The sequence below is a fragment of the Oryza glaberrima genome, chromosome 8 (assembly GCF_000147395.1).
Source record: "Oryza glaberrima chromosome 8, OglaRS2, whole genome shotgun sequence".
Classification (NCBI taxonomy): domain Eukaryota; kingdom Viridiplantae; phylum Streptophyta; class Magnoliopsida; order Poales; family Poaceae; genus Oryza; species Oryza glaberrima.
The window spans coordinates 3,362,904-3,382,345 of NC_068333.1; the positions used below are offsets into that span (position 1 = coordinate 3,362,904).

At 42.0% G+C, this 19,442-nt stretch overlaps 1 protein-coding gene, 2 non-coding genes and 2 pseudogenes across 3 annotated transcripts; 2 read left to right on the forward strand and 3 right to left on the reverse strand.

The window, feature by feature from the left end:
* Window positions 1-1,089: 1,089 nt before the first annotated feature.
* LOC127783396 (uncharacterized) lies at window positions 1,090-1,565 on the forward strand (annotated as a pseudogene).
* Window positions 1,566-5,325: 3,760 nt separating this feature from the next.
* Window positions 5,326-5,523, reverse strand: LOC127783443 (small nucleolar RNA Z242). The gene has a single exon (XR_008019343.1). It is a non-coding gene; the product is annotated as a small nucleolar RNA Z242 (small nucleolar RNA).
* Window positions 5,524-6,658: 1,135 nt separating this feature from the next.
* On the reverse strand, window positions 6,659-6,828 carry LOC127783444 (small nucleolar RNA Z242). Its single transcript, XR_008019344.1, has one exon. It is a non-coding gene; the product is annotated as a small nucleolar RNA Z242 (small nucleolar RNA).
* Window positions 6,829-12,504: 5,676 nt separating this feature from the next.
* On the forward strand, window positions 12,505-14,108 carry LOC127782040 (acetylserotonin O-methyltransferase 1-like; annotated as a pseudogene).
* Window positions 14,109-17,331: 3,223 nt separating this feature from the next.
* On the reverse strand, window positions 17,332-18,902 carry LOC127782041 (7-deoxyloganetin glucosyltransferase-like). The gene is made up of 2 exons (XM_052309113.1): window positions 18,123-18,902; window positions 17,332-17,487 (listed from the first exon to the last, which is right to left on the reverse strand). Exons 1-2 carry the CDS (start codon window positions 18,897-18,899, stop codon window positions 17,332-17,334), a joined length of 933 nt encoding a protein of 310 aa, XP_052165073.1. The 5' UTR covers window positions 18,900-18,902.
* Window positions 18,903-19,442: the final 540 nt, after the last annotated feature.

A 19,442-nucleotide genomic window follows, 5' to 3' on the forward strand; every position in this document is an offset into this window, starting at 1 on the left:
TCCTAAATTTATCCAAAGTTAGAAGTTAAATTATTGCCTTTCCTTCCCGTTTGATTTTTAAATCTTTCGTGACAAGTTTTACATTTGGTTCTTATTTGAACTCTATTAAAATTGGAGCATTTCGATTCTTCATAAAGTTTATACTTCAAAGCAGATATCTTTGATTTTATTTTAAAAATATTTCAAACTTCTTTTTCTTTAAAAACTTTATATTTAAATTCTTTCTATAAAGTTCAAAAGACCCCCAAACTTTCCTCATTTAAATTTTATCTCATTTAAAACCCAACATTCAAAATTCTTTGAATTCTATTTAAATTCTTTGACCAAGATTCAAAAAGTCCACATCCCCTCATCCCTTAGATTTCATCTCCTTTAAATTCTACTCAAAACCCTCTACACAAAATTCCGAAGAGTTCCCATTCGAATTCTTTAACCAGAATCCAAAGGTTCACAAATGACCTCCTTTGAATTATCATCATCTTTGAATCCTATTTTTTTAAACTCTCTTTGATTCTATTTCCTTGAAATCTATTCAATTTCATCCATACAAAATAATCAAAAGATCCTGTTCTTTTGGGCCAAAAACCCCTTTCTTTTGGCCCATTCCTTTTTCCTTCCACTTTTTCCTTCTTGGGCTGCCGGCCCAGCCGAGCCGAAGCCCAGCCGAGCCGGCCAACCGAGCCGCTCCTCTTTCTTCCTCCTGTGGGCGCACTTGGCGCACGCACATGGCGCCGCCGCCGCCCAGCCAGTCCGACGCCGCCACCTTGCCGTGACGCCCACGCCGTCGCCTTGCCGTCGCTGCCAAGAAACCACCATCGACGTCATCCGCCACCTCACGCCGCCGACGTCAGCCGCCGAACCGCCGCCGAACCGAACCGACATCACCAGCCAATCAGCGGACAGAGCTGGCGCCGTGCTCCACTTCTCCACGCCGCCGTCGCCGAGTTTTCCTTGTTTTCCTCCTCCGCAACCGTCTTACGCCACCGCCTCTCGTCGCCTATAAATAGACGACGATGCCCTCTATTTTTCCCACACATCCGAGCTCTTCTTCTCTCTCTCCTGCCATGACCGACCGATGCCTGCCACCGGCCGATCTCCTCCTCTGTGGCTTCCCTGCCTATTCCTTTTCACCATAGGCTTTGCCTCACTCCGTTGATTCCATTTTTCCTATTTTACCCTCTCCTTTAGCCACTTCCACCAGCCACCACCGGCACCACCATAGCCGGCCGGAGCTGAGCTCTTGTTGTTGCCGTTCCGGCCATCCTCTTTTCTCCCTATGTCTTCCACCGACCTTCCCGGATGCGCAGCGAGCGGGAACACGCTTGGCCGCCGCCGTCGAGGCCGTTCAACCACCGAAGCACCGGCGCCCTGCCCCTCTTCCTCTCTGTTGTTGCTCGGGAGAAGAAACAGAAGGAAGGAGAGAAGAACGGGAGGAAGAAGAAGAGACATATGACAAGTGGGCCCTCTGCACAGTAACTTTTCTCTTTTATTTGATTTTAATTCAATTTCAATCTTTAGACACCCATATCTTTCCAACCACAAATCTAATCCCCGTGAACCTTTGATCGAAATTCATTTAATTTCAAACCCTCCTTTTTGATACCAAATTTCCTATTTTAAAATTTTATTTTAATATCTTTTTGATTTATCCTAAATCCCTTTAATTTTAAATTTCTTATTTTATTTAAAAACCTTTTTAAAATTAAATTATCTTTAAATATACTTTCTTTATTTATTTAATTACCTTTTCTTTATTTCTTTTATTACCATTTTTAAATTCTATCTATTTAAAAACCCTTTTTGAATTCAAATTCCTTTGATTTATTTAAATACTTCTTTTTATTTTTAAACCATCCTTTAGCCACCAAAAAGCTACCGTGGGAACTTTACGCCTTCCATGGAGACGTTCGCGTGACCTTAAACCCCGACGTCAAACCGTTGGTTGTAAAACTCGGCACAGCTTAATCCTAAGGTCGAAGTTTTGCTCTTCGCACCCCACGCCTCGACGCGTATAGTGGTCAGAGCCTCATTATTCCCTCGACCTCCACAACACGCCGCACACTAGCTTTGGGCTTTGTGCGATCCTAACCACTCTGCTGCCACTCACTGCAATGGAGTAACACTCTCCATCTTGCAAACCAACACAAATTTTCTTAACTCCCTAGTCGTTGTGCTGCTTAACTGTAGCATCGACTAGACGAGCCCATATTTAGCCGTTATGCTACCAACCTTAGCATCGGCTATCCACTCCAAATATCTAGCCGTCGTGCTACCCTACTCTAGCACCGACTAGAAACCAATCCACCAAATAAACCCCACCTATCCAAAATTATCCTTTCTTCGATTTTATTCAATTTCCAACCTATAGAAAGCATCACCTCTCTTTTCTTCTTCAAGTTAAAAGTTTATTTTAAACCCCTTTCCTTTTTCCTCTCGCCTCGCTCCATTTTTATTTATTTCTTGGCTTTATCGTTTCTTTGTAGCAATTTACTTATAGGCTTTATTTGCTATCTTTTTGTATCCGTAAGTTAGACCATACAACAAGTTCTATCGGCATCCAAGGAGCTGACGTGGACCCAGATGGCTACGCTGAAGCCGCGGGAAATCTCGAGGCGCAAGGTAAGACATAACTAAAATTTTGATCATATAGAAACCTTGATATAATCTCTATATTTAAATTTGATGCATGATATTTGCTCTTTTAACATCTCGTGGGTAGATGTTAAATGCTTTTAAGCATGATTACATGATATTATTGAAAGATGCATTGGACATCATTTTATGTGGTTTATTATTCAAACATCTTTACAAACTTAGGAATCCGGTTAAAATGGGTATTTTTTGAATGATTATATATGATGAAGTTTGTTGGTGTGGGGAGTTTGGAAAGTTTTGGGTGGTTTAACCAGATTATAATTACCCCCTTATACCATGGAAATGACATAGTTGCGTCTATCCACACGATCAAGTAATTGGACTTAGCCTAGTACATTGTCCCACTATATGAATGACTGTTGGTTGGCTCACTAGGAGCAGGATTGGGGTGAACGCATGTGTAAAGAGGTTGGGGGCATGGTTCACAACGGTGGAACCCGTGAAAGCAGCGACCAAGTAGCCTTGCTTAGGCCCAACAAGTGCCCGACTGCTAGTAACTAGTAGTAAGTGGGACCTTCGAACGACTCTGGTGTCCTCAGCTTTGCAAACTGTTGACATCGTGTGGGTAAAGCTGGACAGTCTCTGCAGAGGTGAATTAAACCATTCGAATGTGCCGTACTCCCGGTTCTGGAGTTGTGTCATCAGGGTGATTCCTACTCCTGAAGTATAAGTACTTTTAAAAATTAAATTGTTGAGGACAAAGATGATTTATGGTTTTTATTATTCCTTTACTTTATTATTGTTTATTTATTCATATCTATTCACCTTTAATTATTTATAATATGTCTTGCTGAGTACATAAGTACTCACCCTTGCATAATTTTACATATAGAGGAAACGTCCTAACAAGGAGATCAGAAGGAAGCAAGATTTATGGCAACGACAAGTTTGTCTAGGCTAGTCTACACTCGAGCTTTTGCTTGTGGAGTTCTTTGAATTCTTTGAAGTTTATTAGCTGTAGCTTTAGTAGTTGAAGAGTTTAGGAGTTTAATAGTTTAGCACTTTGAATTTTCTTGTATTTCAAATAAGGATGTATTAGTTTGGATCTTTTCACCCTTTAACAGTTGTATAATTAGCCTGTATAAATAAATTTGTGTAAATATCGAAAGATGTTATGTATATCAATATGTGCGTGATCGAAATCCTGGATGATCACGAGTGGATTTTCGGGGCACCAAGCCTAATTTGGGTGTCCCCACATTTCACTAGCCAAAGCACCGGCTTGTTGCTACCCGCTCAAGGGCAGGGCACCACCACCGCATGAGGCATCAACGCAAGCGACACCCCGCTGACGATCGATGGTCGGAGAAGATTACAACTTCTTGTTGATGGAAACTGCTGCTGCTTAATTCCCTCTCCATACAAAGAGGAGGTTTTTAGAGCACCTGTAAATCAGACACCAGTGTAAAAAAAAAAGAACAAGTGAAACGACATATATAGATACCCTTGAATCTAACATTCTGTTCTACCATATGATGGATTCTACAAACAAAATATATGGGACCATTAATAAGGCATAAATTAACTGAACAAAATGCATGGAATGTGATATCTGGGCATTTATGTGAAATGAAACAAGTAATTAGTGGTTAATAAGAGAATGGTCAAAATATTAGTAGCGTACTAGGTATTTACCAAATAAAAATTTGGAATTCACCATATGACATTCCTCGGCTTTCTCTGTCAATTGCAAGTGCCTCCTCGTCACCAGTATCTTCACATGGAGATGCATTCACCGCTGCCACCATTTCAGTAAACTCGTGTATGCCTCTACAGCATCGAGTTCTTTGATGAACAAGCTGAATATACAATTAACACAGTGCAGCTCAGGGAGAGAGGCAAAAGGAGGGAAGTTGGGGCACAAGGATGAAGAGGATTGGGGTTCCCTTAGACTAGAAGGATTGTCGGACCGACGATGGGTGGTGGCGCAATGGTTATATCGTCAAGCATCCATTCTTGAGGGTAATCGTGGGCAACGGGAGGTAGTGAGAGGGATGAGAAACCAAGTGGGTATGGGCTGATGGATGGCTTAGTTCCTATGGATTTGTGTAACCCGTGATCACTTGGTTGCGTAGAGAGCACAACTTCTTAAAAATAGAATGTATCTTTCTCCCTCATGGTTGTAGAATGGTTGATGGAAGAATTTGAGCATATCCGATGTAAGACTTGTTACACATGCCAAATCAATTTGCAGCTCTGATATCACTTTCTATTGCAGTTCTCAAGCTGGCCTAATATATGGCAAATATAGTGAGTCTAGAAGTTTAGTTGATTGATATTAGCAACACAAATTTTAAGAAAATGTGTCTAAAGTGTCTCTAGAGTAAAAGTATTCTAGGCACTTTCTGATGTGTCTCTACACTTCAGAACTCTTTATAATCACCTTAAAAAAAAGTGCCACACTTTAATCCCCTCACCTTGAAAAGTTACTCTCCTTGATCCCCCTCTCTTTCTGTGTCTTTTCGATGTAACACAAAGGTAAAGTGGCTTGGGTTCCTTATTTTACGTGCAAGGCTCAATTGCTCTTTTATCTTTTGAACCTGCAGCCACGTAGTTGCATACAGAGCACATCTTCTTGCAGATAGAGCAACGGGTTGCTATACCAAGAGGAGGTGGTAGCATGCTGCCTACTTTACACACACTGAGTCTGATACACACACTACACTGCCTAGAAACCAATTCAGATTTTTAGATTTTTCATGTGTAGGTCTGCACTGCACTTCGACCTGCTGCTGTGATGAGATTATCACTGAGTACCGACCACCTTGCTCTGCTGTTTCTGCCAGCACGACATGACACCGCCTCTAGCCGCCATGCGCCTCCGGCTCCATCACCAGCTGGATTTGGTCAGCCATCATCCTGGTCCCTCCTCACCCGCACCACCAGCTACATGCCTTAGCCATGTAGACATGAGCACCGTCCTCCCCACATCTAGCGGCGAGGCCCCACGCGAACTAACAGTGCAGGCCAAGGAAAGGGGCAAAAGAAGGGAAGTTGAGGCGGAAAGATGAAGAGGATTGGGATTCCCTTAGATTACAGGGACTACCGGACCGATGGTGTGGCAATGGTGATATCGTCAAGCCTCAATGCTTGAGGACGAGGGTGGGCAACAAGAGGTAATGAGAGGGAAGAGAAACCAAGTGGGGACTGAATGATGGTTGGCTAGTGTCGCGCTTTCATGTTATAAAGTGAATCCTAGTAGAGCATATGTAAAAGCTCTCAAATAGAGCCAGGAAAACTTGTGTGATTGCTATGCTAAACTATACTCTTTTTCTCCTATATTTCAATCCTTCTAGATGTAGGCACCACTATTAGGATGAAATTTCCCATGAGTCTATATGCGTGCTATGCATACATATTGTTGTGTGTGGTGATTACACGTCCTTTGCTTGCTTACTTGCGTGATTGCTACGCTAAACCATACTCTTTTTCTCCTATATTTCGATCCTTCTAGATGTAGGGACTCTATTAGGATGAAATGGCCCGTGAGTCTATATGCGTCTTGTCCGTACATATTGTTGTGTCTGATGGGTACACGTCCTTTGCTTGCTTAGCAGTGTGTACACGTGTAGCTATCTTCTCTAGTATTTTGATCGATCACATAAATATGTAAGGCAAACTATTAGAATAAAATATCTTTGATTGTGTGTGTGGGTGTATGTGCCTGCTAATGATATGTGTAAATTTGAGGTGCTATTGTTAAGGCACCAAAGGTTCACTTTCACCATCCTTTCATTTGGACTGTGTAACCTTACCATTTTTTTTTGGTTTGGACCACTCAACTCTCTTTACTATTCATGTACTTTATTCTGGTGAAAATATTTGTTCTACATATAGACGGAAAAGTTCATGTATGTACCAAAACCGATTTGATTGAGATTGTTTATGAGTACTGAAGAAGTTGTTTGGGGTGATCCAAGACGAAAATATTATAAAGTCACCTGGTCCAAAATGAAAAGATTATTTTTTAAGGGAGGTCCAAAGTGAAACTTGGATAATAAAATGTGACCTAAACCACAATTCATACACATGCTACACTGCCCTGAAGATTGACCTGCTGCTGTGATGAGATTATCACTGCGGACTGGCCAACATGCTCTACAATTTCTGCTGAAACGACGGGCCTCCGGCTCCATCACCAGCTGTATTTGGCCAGCCATCGTCCTGGTCCCTCCTCACCCCCACCTCCAGCAGCATGCCTTAGCCAAACAAACATGAGCACCGTCCTTCCCATGTCTAGCGGCGAGGCCCCACGCAAACTCCGTCATCTTCTCCGGTGTCATCACGGCGTGGCTGCCGAAGCCTATATACACGGAAGCAATGGCCTTTTGCCTTTCAAGCCATGTGAGGCGTTTGGTGTCCTACTTCTCAGCCACATACCACTGCATCTGTCGGTGGCATCGTCGCCGATGACGTTGCTTCGGAAACGCAGGAGGGCAGTGAGCATGTACTTGCGGATGAGGGTTTCGTTAGCCAAAGCGCTGGCTTGTTGCTACCCACTTAAGGGCAGGGCACCACCACGCAAGCGACTCCCCGCCGACGATCGATGGTCAGAGAAGATTACAACTTTTCGTTGATGGAAACTGCTGCTGCTTAAAATGGTTGGCTAGAGTCATGCTTTCTTGTTATAAAGAGAATCTTGGTAGAGTACATGCAAAAGCTCTCAAATAGAGCCAAGAAAACTTGCGTGATTGCTATGCTAAACACTATTGTTTTTCTCCTATATTTCGATCCTTCTAGATGTGCGGACCACTAATTGGATGGAATAGCCCGTGAGTGTACATGTGTGATGTGCGTGCGTACAAATGTGTCCGTTGTGTACATGTCCTTTGCTTGCTTAGCGTTGTGTACACGTGTAGGCATCTTCTATGTAATCGGAAAAAAGTGGTTTCTTTTTTAATTGCATATGCACCGCTTAATTCCATGTCCTCTGGATCTTTGTAACCTTTGGCAACTTTGTTGCATAGAGAGCACAACTTTTTGCAAATAGAATGTTGGTTTCTTCCTCCTGGTTGTAGAATGGTTGATCGGAGAATTAGAGCATATTTTATGTAAGACTTGTTACGCATGCCAAATCAATTTACAGCTCTTATATCGCTTTCTTTTGCGGTTCTCAAGCTGGCCTAATGTGTGGCAAATATAGTCAGTCTGGAAGTTTAGTTGATTGATATTAGTCACACAAGTTTTTCAAAATGTGTCTAAAGTGTCTCAAAAGTAAAAGTATTCTACGCAACTTTTGACATGTCACTGCACTTCAGAACTCTTAATAATCACCTTAAAATGGTGCTTCTCTTTAATCCGTCTCCTTAAAAAAGTTCCTTTCCTTAATCCTCTATTCTTGTATGCATGGCTTTTTGATGTAACACAAAGGGAAAGTGGATTTGGTTCCTTATTATACACGCACGGCTCAATTGCTTGCTTAGCAGTACGTACACGTGTAAGCACATTCTATGTAATCGGAAAAAAAAGGTTTCTTTTTAAATTTCAGCTGCACCACTTAATTTCTCAGGATCCGTGTAACCCATGGCCATGGTCACTTGGTTGAGTAGAGATCACGTACAACTTCTTAAAAAAAATAGAATGTTTCTTTCTCCCTTATGGTTGTAGAATGGTTGATGGAAGAATTAGAGCATATATTGTGTAATGCCAAATCAATTTACAGCTCTGATATCGCTTACACCTGTAGAGGACACGCCAGTGTAATTGTTTTTTTTTTAAAAAAAGTGACACGTCAAAAATGCCCCTTGCGTCTGAAATTCTGTTGCACTAGATGTTGGATTCTTCTACCAAAGGACCTAGATGAGTAAAGCAATAATTGAAGCAGTGTGATCTGTGGGCAGCTGGTAATCAACAAGTAACTAGTGGTTAATTAATGAGAAAATGGTAAACTTTCAGTAGCGTATAAGTTACTTTTTTTAATAATAAAAATGGGTTACATCTCCAGCCTCTGCCCATAGGCACACAGTCAAAAAGTCCATAAGTGAACAGAAAGAGCTTAAAAAAGGCGAGATGGGACAAACCCTCAACTTATACCAATAATATGATCTACTACAATCATGTTTTTAAAATCATGTAGGTTCTATTACAAAATTATGTAGGTACTACACCATCCAAAGTAGAATAAAAGTTTCTTTTGCTACCAATTTCAAACGCGTAGCACCATTGCGCATAGTATCGTGTTATTCCTAAGAAAGCATCACATATCAAGAGTAGAACTAATTGGAACATATAAAGATAATCTGCATGATGTTAGACGTATAAGTTACTTGCCGAGTAAAATAAATTTTCGAAATTGGAGTGTGACATTATTTGACTGCTTTAATTCTCTATCCAGCGAAAGCAGCTCACCATCTCCGCTAGATTCACATCGAGATGTGTGCCCCATATCGGCAAGCTCATGTGTACCTCTACATCAAGCACGCTAGATATATTAAAGAGATAATTCATAAAATATCATTGTCAAGCGTTTAACTCTCAGAAATGCCATCGATAAGTGTGAGTTCCAAAAAAAATGCCATCGTACAAAAATGCTATCGTCGTTAGGGTTCCGTCCATTCCACACAGTTAAGTTCTATAGGATGAACAATGTATTTAACGGCACGGAATGGACGGAACCCTAACGGGGATGGCAATTTTTAGGACAAAATCATTTGTACGATGGCATTTCTTGGAACTCACATATATCGATGGCATTTCTAGAACTTATACGTTTGTCAATGGCATTTTATGGATTATCTATAGATTAAATGGATGTGGGAAAGGGAAGGTGGAAGGGTGATCAGGTGAAGGATGAAGAAGGCTGATGCTCGCTTAGGTTGGAAAGGCTAGGGGATATATGGTGTAGCAGCCAGCGATGGCACGGCGAAGCAGTGGTGCTATCGTCCGTCGTCAATCCTCTCCTAGCTTTGGAAGAGTGGGGGCCGGGGACAGAGGGTGCGAAAGGGATGATAAAAGTTAGTGGCTATGAGACGATGGTTGGCTATGACTATGATACACGCGTTGCCGTTCCCCTTGTTCGAAAGAGAATGATGGTAAAGCATGAGTAGAAGCTTTCAGACAAGACTTGGATAAATATTATGATTTTCGTAGCACGCCTTTTAAACTGCTAAACGATATATTTCGTGCGAAAACTTTCTATATGAAAGTTGCTCTAAAATATCATATTAATCTATTTTTTAAGTTTATAATAATTAAAACTCAATCAATGATACGTTAAAACCACCTCATTTTGGTAATAACTTAATCTTCATCTTTATCTTTACGAGAAAAGAATACCACCGTAAAGAAAAGTCGTGTGATGCGTACTTAAATTTGTATTGCTTTTCTCTTATTTATAATCCTTCTAGAGGTAGGTGCCACTAGCTAGTACAATAAAATAACCCGTGAGTGCAAATGTGTGTTTTTCTTCGTACTGGTTTATCTGATTTGAGATGTAATGCAAATGTGTGTTTATGCTTCGTGCTGGTTTATCTGGTCTGAGATGTGATGTGTCGTGGGTGTGCGTAATAGTGTGTACTATCTGTACTAGAATATAAGAATTTAGTATTGAATGGGACACATTCTAGTACTATAAATCTAGACTGTATGTTAGTACTGATTCATATGTCTTATTCTGTACTAGATTCTTATACTCTGAACGGAAGGAGTAGCTTTTTAAGTATTTTCCATGTAATTTGAAAAAAGAAAATCATTCTTTCACATGCACAACTCAATTCCTCATGATCTTTGTAACATGTAACCGCATAGCCTGAGTTCTTACCCCAACTTTTCCATCTCACATCCATCATTTTCCACGCGCACGCTTTTCAAACTGCTAAACGGTATTTTTTTGCAAAAATTTTCTATACATAAGTTATTTTCTAAAATCATATTAATTTATCTTTTTAAAATATAGTAAATAATTAATTAATCATGAGAAAATGTGTCGCTCCGTTTCGTGTGCACAGGAGGTGAGTTCTCAACCTCATCTCCTAAACACATCCTTAGATGCGATACTATACTTTAGGGTATACTTTATACCCTAAATCTGGAATCTAATCTTTCATAACGTGAATATGTGTGGTGTTAGTAGACTGACAGAGTGAGCTATAAAGCTAGAAAAAAAAAGATCCATCTACGAGTGGTTCGACTTTTTACTAAGCAAGGACGAAGCCGTCGAGTAAAGCTTTTAGTGATTTGGAGGGTGCCTCTCGTGGGCATATTGCAGATAGAATGCTGCTTTTCTATCGTGCGTGGTTTTAGAGAGAAGATTGTTAGAAAATCAGGGGACCAGTGCCCCTGGAGGTTACCTGCACAGAAAAATCAATTTTCTTGTGTGGACCACTTAACATGTCCGCACGTGAAAATAAGGCTATTTTTAAGTGTGGACGTGTTAAGTGGCCCGCACACGAAAATAGTCACCCACCATTAAATCCGGCTGTGCGCCCGCTCCTCCCTCTCCCATCTCGCTCGCCCATCTCCTCCCTTCTCCCAAGCCGCCCGGATCCGGTGGGCGGGAGCGGCGACCGGGAGTGGCGTGCGCGCGGTGGCGGACGACCGCCCCCCACATCCATCGGTGACGGCGGGCAAGGGGAAGACCGGATCTCCCTTTTACACTCCCTTTGTCGGGAAGACCGCCCCCCATATCACATTTTTTTTAAAAAAAAAAAAAGAGGGCAAAAGCCAAGATATCACAAATTCGTATTAACTGGTGAAAAAGGATGGCACAACAGTACACACAGGGGAAGTAATAGTATTCCAATAAATAACCAACCACTGATTGTGTGGTTACGACAGGAATTAAATTTGAAAATATATTGTTGATTTGTCATTTTTTTAAAAATATTTGGGATGTAAATTTTTTTTGTCAAAAATATACCGTCAATCTCGTGCAATCGTTGCGTAAGAATAACATGGGCATGACGATGTGCATGGTCTTGCACGATAGACCGCGCGGTCTCGATCTCGCGCGAGGAAACAGTGAGACCGTTCGGTCTCGTACAGCGAGAGCGCTACAGAGCTGCCGCTCAATTAGTGACTAATTACTCAGTTAAGGATTAATTAAATCCGGCCAGCCATTCGGTCTCGCTTGCTGGTAACGCAGGACCGTTCGGTCCCGCTGTCTCGTCGTACTCAATTAGGGATTAATTAAATCCGACCAGCCATTCGGTCTCGCTGTCTCGTCGGAGAATATTAAACTATATGCCACTTTTAAATGCGGTAATTAACTATTTGTCACTGAACCCACATGTTATATACACATGTGGGTCATGTCATTGAGATAGGTGTGGCAAATAGTTAATTACCAAATCTAAAAGTGGCAAATAGTTAAATGCCACGTCGAATGTTGTCACGCTTGCACGATACTGCGTGGTTTCGCCCCGTCGTCGTGCGAGACCGCCTGCATACGTTGTCACGCTCACGTCATTCTCGCGCAACGGTTGGGCGAGACCCATGAAGATATATTTCTGTCAAAACATTTACAATCCAAATATTTTTGAGAAAAAACAAAGCAACAGTATATTTTTAAATTTAATTCGTTATGACAGCATTGAATACTTACTCAGTCTTATTTTGAGTGCAGCTATGGTTTTTCACGCTCAACTTTGATCGTCCATCTTATTTAAAAAAATTTAAAAAAAAGTCACGAGTACATAATAACAAAAATACTAATTATAAAAAAATTTTAAATAAGACGGACGATCAAAGTTAAGCGCGGAAACTTATGGTTGTATTTAAAATGTGACTAAGAAGCAACAATTAATTATTGTACGTTTCCCAGGTTACAAATTCCCAGCGCGCGTGTTGAGAAAAGATTATAAATACAAGACCAGCTAGCCAAACAGAGTTTGCAGCTGTAGGAGCAATTGGATGGATCAAAATCAACCCATCCCATTCCCAGCCCCACTGAGCACCACCGGCACGGATGCGGATGACGCAGAGCTCCTGCAAGCCCAAGCAGAGCTGTGCTGCCACGCTTGGCGGCACATGGAATCCATGGCCCTCAAGTGCGCTATCGACCTCGGAATCCCCGGCGCCATCCACCGCAACGGCGGCTCTGCCTCCCTGCCCGACCTGCTCGCCACCCTCCCAATCGCAGAGAACAAGAGGCCATTCCTGCATCGGCTCATGAGATTCCTAACTGTGTCCGGGATCTTCACCTCGGCTGATGATGGCGTGTACCAGCTCACGAGGGTGTCTCGACTTCTGGTCGATAGCATCCCGCTCAACCTGCTGCCGTTCGCGAGAGGGGCGCGTCAATGAAAACAGTCGGAAAATAGTCCGAAACGGTATCATTATTTTATTTTTCTTTTCGAAAACGAACGGTTAGAAAATTTCTATATTTACGAATTCATCTATTTAGTGTCGATTTCAATGCCACACTAACAGGAATTAAAAAAAACTGAATTTAAAAAAGAGTAACCATTGGTAAAAATATTATTATTATATTAGTTTTGCGGAAACAGTATCGGTACGGTCGAGAAATTTCCATACCGTTTTCACCCGTAATTTCAGGTCATTTCTCTGCTTGGGCGAGTGGTTTCGAGATGGCGGTGATACCACGCTGTTCGCGATGGCGCATGGCACGGATGTATGGGGCGCTATGAGCCTCGATCGAGCTCTTGCAGCGGGTTTCAGCGTGTCCATGGCGGCCGACAGCAAGTTCTTGGCGGAGATAGCCATCCGCAGGCACGCTGAGGCGTTCATGAATGTTAGCTCGCTGGTCGATGTCGGTGGCGGGGATGGCTCGATGGCGAGGGCCATTGTCAAGGCCTTCCCACACATAAAGTGCCTGGTTCTAGACCTACCACATGTTGTCCGTGGCATTCCCGCTGATGGTTTTGTTGAGTATGTTGCGGGTGATATGATGGATTTTGTTCCACCAGCTAATGTTGTGCTACTCAAAGTAAATAATTAAATTGTGGCATGCATGTGTTTTCATATGTTGATTTTTTGGTGCTCTTAGTAAATTGACATATTCAAAATGGAGGTGGATATATAGTGTTGGTGGTAGATGATATGATATTTTTGAAACTCTTTTTTTTTTATTACCATCTTCGTCTTTTGGTAAGTTCTTTGAAAAAGAATATATACCCAAATAGTTAGTACTAACTAAAATTGAGACCATTCATATCAGCTTTTCTAAACTGAAGTTTTTACTACTTATATTGTGGTGCTAGCTTGTATTACATGATTGGAGTGATGAGGATTGTGTAAGAATCCTGTCAAGATGCAGAGAGGCTATTTCAAATAGGGAAGGAGGCAAAGTGATAATTATAGACACAGTGATTGGATCACAATCTCAACAGATATATGAAGCTCAACTTTTCTTGGATCTATGCATGATGACAGTGACAACAGGCAAAGAGCGAGAAGAGAAAGAGTGGCATATGATATTTCTGAAAGCAGGCTTTACACAATACAAGATTTTACCCATCTTGAGGATTAAATCACTCATAGAGGTATATCCATAATGTTTTGGATAAGACCATTCTTTAAACAAGATATATATTTAAACAAATACTACAAGTGTACATTGTGTAATAAGTAATACAGTTATCTCTCGAGTAATAAGTATGTACATTGTGTGTACTTGTAATGTTATTATAAGATGCTAAATATTTAATGTCGATCTTACCGGCCGGAATCTCATACTTCCTTTTAGACTAAGTGTTACCTCAGTTGATTAAATCTGTTGTTAGGAAACGATAGGCGAACAAACGATAAAGAACAATAGATCAATCACAAAAGACACGAGATTTAACGTGGAAAACCCTCCCAAAATAGGAGAGAAAAAACCACGGGCGCCAGCCAGCAAAATATCTTCACTATATCTGAGGTGAGGTTACATCTCTGCACGGCGGCTTACAAGAGGTATATATATAGTGGAACCCTAAAAGGGATGATGATCACAATTCAACATCTGTGCGGTAGAACCTGTTTATCTGGGCTTGACTCATAGACTCGGCACATGTGGTAACATAGGATTAAATTTCATGGGAACATATATATCTTATACACGCAAGTTTTCCGTGCACACTTCATACACACTAACTAGCAAATATCACGAAAAAATCTAAAAAAATGAATATTTACTCCTAATAGTATTACACATATTTACAAAGTCTCATTCAAAAAATTATATTTTAGCCGTAACAAAAAAAGTTAAAACTCTAACAGTTTTAAGGGTAAAAATTTGTTAGAATTTTGTTTTTTTTGTTACGGATAAAATATAATGATTTTGAAAGTAAGATTTCACACGTAGGTGTAATACAAATTTATATGCATAACGTACATTTCCAAATTTCATATTGCAATCTATGCACACGTGGATGTGTTCGGATGTCAAAGCATATATGATTGAACTGCGTGAGATTAGACATTTACTCTGAACTCGTAGATCTAGAGGGTAGTTCAAATGGTCCACCGCCCACCTATAAAAAACTCATACTAAGGCCTAGTATAGTACTCCTTCCGTTCCAAAATAAGCGCAGCTATGAGTTTTCGTGCCCAACTTCAATCGTTCATCTTATTTAAATTTTTTAAAAAAAAACTAAAAAAAATAAATCATGTATAAAGTACTATTCATGTTTTATAATATAATAACAATAAATGGTTTCGAGTGTTGGCAAATGTCGGTGTGAATGCGTTTGACTAACATGGGTCGGGTTAGGATAACTATGCCAAGAAGCATATGTTTTATCTATTTATATGAAAGTGATTAAGGTCAGCCCTAGCCAATACTGACGACCAGGGCTACGCTCGGAAAGAAGAAGAGGAGGTCTAACATGGTAAGGACGCCATGTGACAAGGTTGGATTGAAGTCATGAATCTTAGGAGTAAACCATGGTCAACTACGGATTAGGACTAGAGGAGTTAAGATTCAAAACCACCAGAGATGTCAGGTAACATAAGGTGACACACGATAAACGAACACTGTGCAGAGAGGTCCTCGCAACATGCTTCCTCGCTTATGTGTGCGAGTACCAGTGTACACCAAAAAAAATGGAAGAAGAAATAAAGAAGAGGAAGTGCACTGTTGGAGACACCGTAGCATGCAGAATAAGTTTATTTTGCTTTCCTCGTCTCTTGCTCCTTATTAAATCGTCTCCCTCAACTATAAAACCGGATATAAAGCCTCCTCCATGATTAAAAACCGGTGCAAATCGAATCCTTCAATGGTTTGATAAGCTTTTTTTTTTCTGATGTGGCAGGATAATTGTGGATGATTCGCCGAGTCAGCAGGTGGGACCCACATGTCAGCAACTCCTCTCTTCCTCTCATACATCACTCTCCTCTATAGATGGCCATAAGGCCTGCGCAGCCCAGGCACGGGCTAGGCATGGCCCGAGGCGATCGAGCCGTGCTGTGCCAGCCCACGAGCTACCCTCTGGCCTAGGCATGGCCCACTAGTTGTCGGCCCGTGCCGTGCCTGCCCGAAGACACGGCGGCCCATCGTGCCTTCTTTGAAATAAGTCTATTTTACATCCCTACTTTTTGAGCCGTGCCATATAATATGTCTATTTTTCCTCCCTATTCTTTGTGCCGTGCCATACATATGGTTGAAAATAAGTCTGTTTCACGTCCCTGAACTTTGTGTCGGGCCATGCCGGCCCAGCTGCGTGCCGAGGTAGTAGCCCAGGCATGGCACGGCTGTTGGGCCGGGCCATCAGGCCTCGGGCCATATAGCCATCTATACTCTCCACTATCTTTCATATCACTTACGAGGCCAGCGGCACAAATCATCCATCCTGCACCGTCGCCGCACCCGAGTCTGAGGTCAGGGGCGACCTAAGCGTCATCTCGCCGTGAGAATGCCGGTGGCAGCAAGACAAACGAGGAAGGGCAGAGAGGGCTCTAGACTCGACGAGGTCGCGACGGGAGCGGGAGCTTGAGGAGGCAGCGGTGGCACGGGAGATCGGGGAGGATAGCACGCCGCCTCGCCTGACGCGGCGGGTGAGGTCTCGGGAAGCTGATCCGATCCCCTCCTATGGGTGTCCATTGTGCCAATTGTTGTCATCCCTGGACTTCGAGAGGTTTTTAGCCATGCTCAAGTAATCAATCGTGTTAGCTGAGCCGGGTGCCTGCTTGTTCTTGCCAGTTTAATTAAGTTTCAGTGTCAAAATTGGGATGAATGCATGAATACGTACACCTCCAGTAATTAAGCTGATCAATCTCATGATTGTGTTTTGTATAGTAGTTTGATGTGTAAGTTACAGTGTTCATTGCTGCATTGTCTATGTTATTTCTGAGTTGATTTACCTACCAATTTGTGATTATATTCGATCTTACATCGATCGGCTAGCTGTTAGTTTTTTCCTTGACGGCGACGAGCTCGTCGAACGGATGGTTGTGGCGAAATCACCGAACCCGGTGTCTCCCACCACATCGTGGTATCGTCGTCGTGAGCTCTAGCATGGGAAACAAGAGTCAGTCCATTTTTTTTTTACAATTTTTCATAACTATTTAAATGGATTTTCAGATAAACAAGGAGACATCTCCTTTGAGGTTTTAAACCATTTTTCTCATGTATAGGAAATAATCCTCTTATTCATTACATGTAACTAGTAAGTACATTGCGAACAAACTTCATCAGCTACATTATTTTATTTTCGTGACGATTTATCACCATTACATTCATGAACAGAAGTTGATCACTTGCTTTGCTTCAATATATTTGTTTCTGAACAATATTTTTCAGGCTTCAGCCTTCTTGGAGTCGGAGGCGAAAGAACGGATGACTTCCACCATGCTCTGCAGGTTCTTGTAAGATGATCCGCCGAGGCGTGCCGCCTGCTCCGCCTTGGCCTTCCACCTCGCCGCGTCCTGCCGCATCTCCTCTGACTCCATCACCTGTTTTTTTTTTTAATTTATGATAAGGAAGATAAGTTTGCATCCCTAATTTCTGCATCTAGGATTCACCTAGCCAGAGATTTTTTTTAAAAAAACTAGATAATAAGAAAAACAAAAACTCCATGGGACAAATTAACCTCACATAAAATAAACTCGAAAAAGCTAGAGAGAAAAGAAGACACGAGCTAAACAACAACTTCCTCTGGTCATAAATATATTTATTTGATGTTCAGGAGAAGATTCAATCAAACTTTAAAAAATTCGACTACTAATTTCATATTATAATGAGCTTAACATTTTGTAAAATGTTACGATGATTACGATGATTGTACTTTTTGAAGCAAATCTCCACTATCCGTTTTTTTTTAAAAAAAATCTAAACATTTGAGAAATTACTTATGGTTTTTTTTAAGGAAAACACAGTAGGGGAAATTACTTATGGTTGTCTCAAAAGTTCATCCAAATATTTTTGTAGGTATGAAATACTTATGACCGAACCAAGTAATACATCCGTCCAAAATATAACAAACTTTGGTTACAAATCTAAACAATTCATGTTTAAATTTATAGCCGAAAGTTGTTATATTTTGGGATAGAAATAGTAGGATATTGAGAGAACGTTCGTGCTCCATCACCTGCTTGACTTGGGCGGTGACTTGCTCCCGCCTCACCTCCTCATCGAGCCTGAGGCCGACATCCCATGACTCGCAGGCGTACTTACGGTTGATGTACTGGTCGGCGAACACCGGCCAGCACACCATCGGCACGCCGGAGGCCACGCTCTCGCACTTGGAGTTCCACCCGCTGTGCGTCAGGAAGCACCCCACGGCTGGGTGGCGCAACACCTGCTCCTGCGAGCACCATGTCGCCAAGCACCGCCGGCCGTCCGTCTCCACGACGAACTCCGGCGGTAGCGCGGCTGGGCCACCGGGCACGAGGTTCTCCCTGACAACAAACAAGAACGGGCAGCCGGTCGCCGCGATTCCCCACGCGAACTCGGCGAGCCGCTCCGGCGTCATCACCGTGAGGCTGCCGAAGTTGACGTACACGGCGGAGCGTGGCTGCTGCGTGTCCAGCCACGCGAGGCACTCGGTGTCCTGCTTCCACAGGCTCAGCCCGCCGCCGATGGCGTCGGCGGCGTGGTTGAGGAGGGTTCCCAAGGGGCCAATGGTGTAGATGCGTGCGTACTCGGCGCGGAGGGCGGCGAGGACGTCGGCCTCGAGTTCGTCGAAGGTGTTGAGGATGAGGGCGTTGGCTTTGGTGCAGTTGTTGGCCTCCTCCTCGTTGAAGCGGAGGCCGAAATCGTCAGGGTCGGTGGTGCGAACAAAGCTGGACATATCACCGAGTTTTATGGGCGGCATTCCGGGGATCCAGTCGATGACCGTCCTTTCAAGGTGGCCATTTGTTAGCATGCTCTCATCTGCAAAATGGAAGAAACTTTGATTCAGATCAGGGTTCAAAATTCCGGAATAAAATTTTGGAAATTTCGGGTCTATCACCCCCGCCCTCCCCCTCTACGAAAATATTTCGCCAGAAATTGTTGGACTGTTTTTCAATTTCTGTGAATTTAGCTCGTTGTATTTAATTTTTACCAAATTTTGTTCAAAATTTTAAAGTATTTCGGACCAAAATTACCAAAATTTTTGTGTCCCCCTGATAGAAATAGGCTAAACAATTTGCCAAACCCTGATTCAGCTACTAGTTTTTTCATATTAGTCACCAACCGTGGCCCATGGGTTACACGATTATTATTATTAATATTGTAAATATTTGTATAATCATATATAAATTTATTGTTCTTTTTCTATAAACTATATTGGCTTAAATGAAAAGAAGGGTCCACCTCAATCGTAACTTAACACTGTAATTATTAATTTTGCAATTTTATTAAATTATTAAGATACTAAATTGAGTGTCCAAGATGGGATATCAATTTATTTCAAATTTAGGGATCA